Consider the following 8722-nt stretch of genomic DNA (forward strand, 5'->3'; position numbering starts at 1 on the left):
ATATTTAAAACCAAACAATTTAGCATACAAAATGTAGCCTCCCAAATCAGTGGAGGTAAAGACATATTTGGGACAAAGTTGTACCCATTTGGAAAAGGTTCTTGGTTCTACACTTCATGCATTAAGCCAGGATAAACTCTACATGGATCCAAGAATTAAATGTGCAATGAACAGAATTATTCAACTACTAAAAGAAAGCATGGGCTGATTCCATGGTAACTGTGCAGGAGGGAAACCCTTTCGATCTTTGATTCAAAACCCATCAAAGGAAACATGGATATATATGAAGAGACAAAATTTACCATATTAAAAAACCTCATAATCAAAGTCAGAAAAGCAATGATAAAGAGGAAAAAATATTTTCAATTCACACTAGTCTTACTGAAACATAGAGGACGCTTTAGGAATAATTTTGGTACCACCCAATACTAAAAGATGTTAACAACTCACAGGAAAAGAAATACAAAAGTATCCTAAATATACAAAAAGGTTCCCAACCAACTCAAGGAAAATCTAAACAAAAATGGCACTGTTGTACAATTTCTTACACATCAAGGGTTTCTACTTATGACCTGCCCCTCTGAGGGGCCTGTAATACCAGTTTATTGTATTAACTTTTAATGTATTAACTATTTTTTGACCTATGTTGAATCTGGCTCATCTTAAAAAAAAAAAAAAAAGGCAGGGGGCACATGGGTGGCTCAGTCATTAAGCATCTGCCTTCGGTTCAGGTTGTGATCCCAGGGTCCTGGGATGAAGCCCCGCATCAGGGGGCGGGGGGTGTCCCTGCTCTGCAGGGGGCCTGCTTCTCCCTCTCCCACTACCCCTGCTTGTGTTCCTGCTCTCGCTCTCTCTCTCTGTCAAATAAATAGATAAAATCCTTTAAATTTTTTTTTAAAAGATATATTTACTTTAGAGAGAGAAAACAGGAGGCGGAGAGAGAATCTCAAGCAGACTCCCCACTAAGCATGGAGCCCGATGTGGGGCTCCATCCCAGGACCCAGAGATCATGACCTGAAATGAAACCAATAGGATGCTTAACGTACGACCCCACCTAGGCACCCTGTATCTGGCTCGTCTTAAGTGGTCTCAAGTCATCGCTTACTATTTTCTTTTAAGGATTTTTCCTATACATACAGAGAGCAAAATGCCATTTCACAGGCTGATGGTTTCACACAAAGTGTGGAGCCAATCTCTTTGAATACTTAAAATGGGCGCTGTCGCTCAAGTGAAAATCCCTAACCCTCACATTTCAATTGCTATCTTATGCCATCCAATCTTCTTGGCAGAACTTAACATGAGTTGTTAAACTGTGGAAATAAGATCAAACATTTGCCACAGTATCAGTAACAAGAAACACAAGTACACACCATCATCCAGAAATACCCAGCACAAATGTGTTTGCCTTTACTCTGGACATTTTTGTCTACATCAAATTATTCACTTCATACATAATTTTGTATTTCGAGTACCCCCAGCCTCCCAAAAGCCTGAGTTACACCACTTCGCTTTTATGGAAGACCAACATTAGTATGATAATAGCTTTCTTCCAGAAAGCGACAATCCTCTTATTTCCTTCAGTTAGCAAAAACAGGTACTAGTCTCAGACTTTCTTAAAAGCGATGTGGCATAAAAACTTTCAAATCTTCAGAACATGTGGGATACTCTTGGCTTTATGCCATTTCAGCTAGGATAGGTTTCAGAGGAATGTTCTTTAATTTCTGATAGCAGGGGAAACCTATATTGACGCTAGCCTTCATTATCTTTGATTACCTAAAACTACTACTTTACAAAGTTTGTTTCTGGGGTGCCTGGGTGGCTCAGTGGGTTAAAGCCTCTGCCTTCAGCTCAGGTCATGATCCCAGGGTCCTGGGATCAAGCCCCATGTCCCGGCTCTCTGCTCAGCAGGGAGCCTGCTTCCCTTCCTCTCTATCTGCCTGCTTCTCTGCCTACTTGTGATCTTTGTCTTTCAAATAAACAAATAAAATCTTTTAAAAAAAAAGTTTGTTTCTTTCAGATCCTTCTATTGCACAGAGAACTATAAAAAGATGAAAATGTAAACCACCAGTAGCCCCATCCCTTGGGGAAAGCCCCTGAAAATTTGGGGGCTTGGTTAAATGCATAGGTGGAAACAATTATTTTAGGTCAAAAATTCATTATTAATATCTGCGCTGTTTGATAACCATCAACTTTTCCAAAAAATTGTGTTTAAAAATCATAATTTAAATTCTTATTTTGTCCTTAAAAAGGAGATGTGATTAAAATATGGTCTGAAAGAGTTTCATCAAAATTCCACTCCCTCAGAGTAAATACAATCAACAGGACAGTCCTTCCACCTATATTTTTTTGTTCATGAACAGCCAAGAAGACGTGTATCTGGATAGGCACGTGACACACAAACACATGTGTATAAGGTAAACTTTGTCCTTTGTTCATTTCTATAAATGTAATTATATAACCTACTTTATTTTCAGATTTCACTAGGGACTGAACAAGGTGTGACATATGTCATAAATAAACGTGACAGAATGGATTTGTGGGAGTTCTGATGCTACAGAGTAGGAACCATTTAATGAGTGAAATACAGTAAGGTCATAGAACTAATGGCAAGCTCTTGAAAGTTTTAAACACACAGAAATGGATTTCCTGAAAAAATTGCTAAAACTGATACAGGAATTCAGCAAATTTGCAGGATATAAAATCAATGCACAGAAGTCAGTTGCATTTCTTTGCATTAACAATGAGGCAGAAGAAAGAGAAATCAAGGAATTGGTCCCATTTACAATTGTACCAAAAACCGTAAGATGCTTAGGAATAAACCTAACCAAAGCATGAAAGGATCTGTACTCTGAAAACTATAGAACACTTATGAAAGAAATTGAAGAAGACACAAAAAAATGGAAAAACATTCCATGCTCATGGATTGGAAGAACAAATATTGTTAAAATGTCTTACCTACCCAAAGCAATCTACAATTCAATGTAATCCCTATCAAAATACCATGAACATATTTCACAGAGCTGGAACAAACAATCCTAAAATTTATATGGAACCAGAAAAGACCCCAAATAGCCAGAGGAATGTTGAAAAAGAAAACCAAAGCTGGAGGCATCACAATTCCAGACTTCAAGATGTATTACAAAGCTGTAGTGATCAAAACAGCATGGTATTGGCACAAAAATAGACACGAGATCCATGGAATGGAACAGAGAACCCAGGAATGGACCCTCAACTCTATGATCAAGTAATCTTCTATAAAGAAGGAAAGAACATCTAATGGAAAAAAGACAGTCTCTTCAACAAATGGTGTTAAGAAAATTGGACAGCCACATGAAGAAGAATGAAACTGGACCACTTTCCTACACCATACACAAAAATAAACTCAAAATGGATGAAAGACCGAAATATGAGATAGGAATCCATCAAAATACTAGAGGAGAACACAGGCAGCAACCTCTCTGACCTCCGCCCCAGCAACATCTTGCTAGACACGTCTCCAGAGACAAGGGAAACAAAAGCAAAAATGAACTATTGGGACTTTATCAAGATAAAAAGCTTCTGCACAGTAAAAGAAACAATCAACAAAATTAAAAGGCAACCCACAGAATGGGAGAAGGTATCTGCAAATGACATACAATAAAGGGATAGTATCCAAAATCTATAAAGACCTTATCAAACTCAATACCCAAAAAACCAATCTGGTTAAGAAATGGGCAGAAAACATAAATAGACATTTTTCTAAAGAAGACATCCAGATGGCTAACAGACACATGAAAAGATGCTCAACATCACTCAGCATCAGGAAGATACAAATCAAAACTACAAGGAGATACCACCTCACACCTGTCAGAATGGCTAAAATTATTAACACAGGAAACAACAAATGCTGGTGAGGATGCAGAAAAAGGGGACCCTCTTACACTGTTGGTGGGAATGCAAACTGGTACAGCCACTCTAGAAAACAGCGTGGAGGTTCCTCAAAAAGTTAAAAATAGAACTACCCTAGGACCCAGCAATTGCACTACTAGGTGTTTACCAAACGGATACAAACATAGTGATTCGAAGGGGCATGTTCACTCCAATGTTTATAACAGCAATGTCCACAATAGCCAAACTATGGAAACAGCCCAGATGTCCATCGACAGATGAATGGATAAAGATATGGTATGTGTACACACACACAAATATTACTCAGCCATCAAAAAGAATGAAACCTTGCCATCTGCAAGGTACCTGAATGGCACTAGAGGGTATTACACTAAGCAAAATAAATCAGTCAGAGGAGAACAAATACCATAGGATTTCACTAATATGTGGAATTTATGAAACAAAACAGATGAACACAGGGGAAGGGAAAGAAAAATAAAATGAAAATTTAGAGGAAGGCAAATCATAAGAGACTCTTAACTCTAGGAAACAAATTAAGGGTTGCTTGGAGGGGAGGTGGGTAGTGGGATGGGATAACTCAGTGGTGGGCATTAAGGAGGGCACTTGATGGAATGAGCACTGGGTGTTACATACAACTGATGAATCACTAAATTCTACCTCTGAAGCTGATACACTATATGTCAATGAAACTGAATTTAAATTAAAAAAAAAAAAAAGCTGGATTTCTTGACTCACGTCACTTTACCTCCTCAAATTTAGTTCCCCTGCTAAGCTACAAATCAGGACGAGCACAAAAGACTTGTGAAAATCAACCCCGGTCTCACAAGTCCCACCAGTCCATTTAAAATAATCTGAATGACATCTCCTCATATTCTCTTGCAACCTATTAGTAAATCCAATGGTTTCACTCAAATAATTTATTTTTATTTTTTAATTTACATCACGTGCCCTCCTCAATGTCCATTACCCAGTTACCCTATCCCCCCCACTCCCCTCCCTTCCAGCAATCCTCAGTTTGTTTCCTATGATTAAGAGTCTCTTATGGCTTGTCTCCCTCTCTGATTTAAATAACCAATTTATAGGACGGAATAATTTCCTAGGCACTGGGTTTCTTGCAATATTTTCAAAAAAGTCTGTCAGAAATGAGTAGAGGATTGAGACCAACACGGCCAAGAAGGACACCTATTTTTCCCTCCGTCCCTAGAAGCAGCACGTTTCTTCACACGAAATGTTGTTAGTGCTCTCAGGGTACATTCGGAGGAGCCCTCCATCCAAACCAACCAAGCGGAACCTCCCGCGGCCACGCAGATGGGGAGGAAGGGCAGGGGAGAGAGGGGAAGGAGGAACCCTGGAATCCGCGGGCCCACCCGCAGCCACAGGGAGACGCTCCCGGGCCCACCGGCCGGCCGCGGAGGCCCCAGCGGCGCTACGGCGACGCTCGCCCTCCTCCCTGCGCCCGGGCACAGAACTGAGGCGGCGGTACCATCCCGGCGCTCACGCACGACCAGCCTCGCCCCAAAGCCGCACCCCGGCCCGCCTCGGCCACCCGCGCCTGCCCCTCCAAGCCGCCCGGGCTGCCAGCCACCGCCGGCCCAGGTCGCACACCGGGCACGGGCTGCCTACACGCTGGGGGACAAGGAAGGTCCTCGGGCCCGGAAGGGCCACCCAAACCCGGCCCCCAGCCCCGGGTCCCCTCCCGGCCGAGAAAGGAAAGGAAAGAAGACAAAGGCCAAGGGACCCACCTGGCGGAGGCCGACGGCCGGCGGGAAAGACCAAGTGAGGTCCAGTAGCTCACGCGGGGGCAGGCGGTCTGACTGCGCCCCTAGCCCGTCTCTGCCGTAAAGCTGCGTCCTCGAGGCCCCGCGTAAGCCGCAGCCCCTCCCCCCCCAGCGTCGACGTCTCCTCCTATTCCCCCAGAGCCCGCGGGGGCTGGAGGTACGGGGTCTTGGGTGAGGGTTGAGAATCCGGGTTCCTCGGTGTTGGCCCCGCCCAGGGGAGGGGTGGGACATCCTCAGAAGGTCCCAGGTGCAAGAAGGGGCGGAGAGAGGTGGACCTGGGAAAGTCCGAGCGGAAAGCTGTTGTTTTGCCGTTTGCTTGGGAAAATCAGTTTGCCTCCCTTGCAGGGTCCCTGCCGGCAAGACGATGAATGTGCTGCAACAAACCGAAAATTTACCGTTCAGCAGTCGCAAAACTGCTTAGAAAGAAAAATTTAAATAAATACACTTCCAAACGATTGTTACAAGTTTACATCATTCATCTGCCTGAGGTTATGAAAACTTTAATTGCTCCTTCCCCAGGTGAGAGTCGGGATCCGAAAAGCTGGCACTCCTTCCGCCCCGTCACCGCCCTCCCGCCCTTTGCCAAGGAGCTGCAAGGAGCCAGAGCTTCTTACGTGGGTAGGGGCTGCTGCAGGTGGTGTCCACACGGCCTAGGTGGATGGGGATGTGCTGGGTCTGAAGGAATCACAGTGACTGGAAGGTTTCTCCTGCCTGACCGATGTCTTGGTTCATTCCTTCCTATTAAAGGAGGAACATGTGGCTCTTGCAAAAGAATGCTCCCATAATGGGGACGCGTGTAGATGACGAGCAAAGGAACCGAACAGGTGATGCTGCCCCTCAGAGATGAGGGCTGTTACTTTGGTGCGTGAATCCTCCCAGGAGGTTGTAATCTAAGGACAAAGAGAAATGGATGCAAATAAAGATTTTTTTTTTAAAGATTTTACCCACTTATTTGACAGAGACCACAGGTTGGCAGAGAGGCAGGCAGAGAGAGAGAGGAGGAAACAGGCTCTCCGCTGAGCAGAGAGCCCGACGTGGGGCTCGATCCCAGGACTCTGGGATCACGACCTGAACCGAAGGCAGAGGCTTTAACCCACTGAGCCATCCAGGCGCCCCAATAAAGATCTTTTTAAACAGTCTAAGGAGCTTCCTAGGTTCATGGGTCCTCCAGCTATTTGGTTACTAAACAATTGACTGTGAAGATATTTTTGTTGACTCTTCTTATTTTTATTGACAAATGCAGTCCTTTCGTGATTATTATTAAAAAACATCTTCACAAATAGAGGAATACAGACTTATTTCAAGGGAGAACTGAAGTCACCTGCGTAGTCCCTCAAGACCACCTGCTGTCTGGGGGCTCCCAGCCTGGCTCAAGGTCTGACTCACAGCCCATTTTTCTCACCCATTCCCTAGTTGTTTGAGCGGAGGAAAGGAAGACAAAGAGCACCCTGAGGGGCTTTGTCCCGGTCTGGCAGCTGCCTTTTTGCATTTCAGGTCAACACAGGAAATCTCACAAAACCCTGCTGCCTTCCACTCCCAGGGGGGTGGAGAGAAGGGTTAATGCTCTGCCACAACTTTCCCACCAGGTAGGGTGGAAAGTGATATAGCTTCCCCCCACCTTCCCTTGTGGAATTACCTGACCTGATCCCTGGGCTCTGGATCTCAGCTAACCCCTCTGGATTCCTCCTTGTGTTTCCTGCCCTTCGCTTTAGGGAGTAGGGGTCATTTCCCCACACAGAGATCCAAGCCAAAGCCTTTTTTCTGTCCCCCTTCCCTGGACAGACACAGATTCGGTAACTACTCATTGTGTCGGGAACTGAGATAGGAAGAGACTTACTCGGTTTGCCATTGTGAGCCAGGGTTGCACAGGATGGATTCCCACACATGGAGCTCTCATGCTGCAAATCCATCGATCCCTCCATGCCAATGCCAATGAACACAAGACACGATGATCAACATCATTAGTCATTGGGGAAATAAAACTTAAAACCACATGGAGATACCACTTCTGCTTAGCAAGATGGCTATATTAAAAATAAAAAGGAAAACAGCAATTTGCGGTGAGGATGTCAAGAACTGAATCTCACATACCCTGCTAGTGGGAATGTAAAATGGTGTGGATACCTGGGAGAGCCATTTGGCAATTCCACAAAAAGTTAAACATAGAATGACCACGTGATCAGCAATTCCACTCCTTTGTCTATAACGGAGAACTGAAAACAGATATTCAAACAAAAACTTGTACATGAATGTTCATGGCAGCATTATTCATAAAACTAAAAGGGGGAAAATGACCCAAATGTCTATCAACTGAGGAACATTTTAACTAAGTGTGCTATATCCCTATTGTGGATTTATATTTAGTCATTACATGGAATGAAGAATGGATACATGATACAACATGGATTAACCTTGAAAATATAGTGCTTTTTAAAAGGCAGATACAAAAGAATACATATTGCATGATCCTATTCACAAAAAATGTCCAGAAGAGGTAAATCCATAGAGAAAAAAAGTAAGTTCGAAATTGTCAGGGGCTGAGGGTTGGGGGAATGGGGATTGACTGCTAATGGGTATGGACTTTCTTTTTGGGATGATGAAAATATTCTAAAATTGTGTTGATGGGTGCACAGTTTTGCACAAATAACAATGACTTGTATACTTTAAAATGATAAATTATATAGAGGATGAATTACATATTAATAATAAAAAAGTAAGCCCGTGCAAATTTAATAAAATTTAAGTAAAAGAACTATGGGACATTTTATAATGTGGATGAATCAAGGTAAGAATACTATGACCCACTGACCAATATTTCTTTCTTTCTTTTCTTTTCTTTTCTTTCTTTCTTTCTTTCTTTCTTTCTTTCTGTTATTTATTTGAGAGAGAGACGGAGTGAGAGAGAACGTGAGCAGGGGGAGGGGCAGAGAGAGAAGCAGACTCTCCGCTGAGCAGGAAGCCTGCTGTGGGGCTCTATCCCAGAACTCCAGGATCATGATCTGAGCTGAAGGCAGACACTTAACTGACTGAGCCATCCAAGAACCCCTGACCAATCT

At 43.4% G+C, this 8722-nt stretch overlaps 1 protein-coding gene across 1 annotated transcript; it reads left to right on the forward strand.

Annotated features, from left to right (window-relative positions):
* The first annotated feature begins 5116 nt into the window (after positions 1-5116).
* On the forward strand, positions 5117-6113 carry LOC116859465 (translation initiation factor IF-2-like). Its single transcript, XM_032844779.1, has 2 exons — positions 5117-5664; positions 6012-6113. Exons 1-2 carry the CDS (start codon positions 5117-5119, stop codon positions 6085-6087), a joined length of 624 nt encoding a protein of 207 aa, XP_032700670.1. The 3' UTR covers positions 6088-6113.
* Positions 6114-8722: the final 2609 nt, after the last annotated feature.

Source organism: Lontra canadensis, unplaced genomic scaffold (genome assembly GCF_010015895.1).
Source record: "Lontra canadensis isolate GAN:19392208 unplaced genomic scaffold, GSC_riverotter_1.0 scaffold155, whole genome shotgun sequence".
NCBI classification, from domain to species: domain Eukaryota; kingdom Metazoa; phylum Chordata; class Mammalia; order Carnivora; family Mustelidae; genus Lontra; species Lontra canadensis.

Excerpts from the sequence above, each read along its gene's own strand:
- LOC116859465 (XM_032844779.1), top strand. The coding sequence starts at position 5,117 with ATGTTGTTAGTGCTCTCAGGGTACATTCGGAGGAGCCCTCCATCCAAA. Across the intron at positions 5,665-6,011 it reads CGGCCGGCGGGAAAGACCAA|GGTCCCTGCCGGCAAGACGA; the intron begins GTGAGGTCCAGT and ends CCTCCCTTGCAG.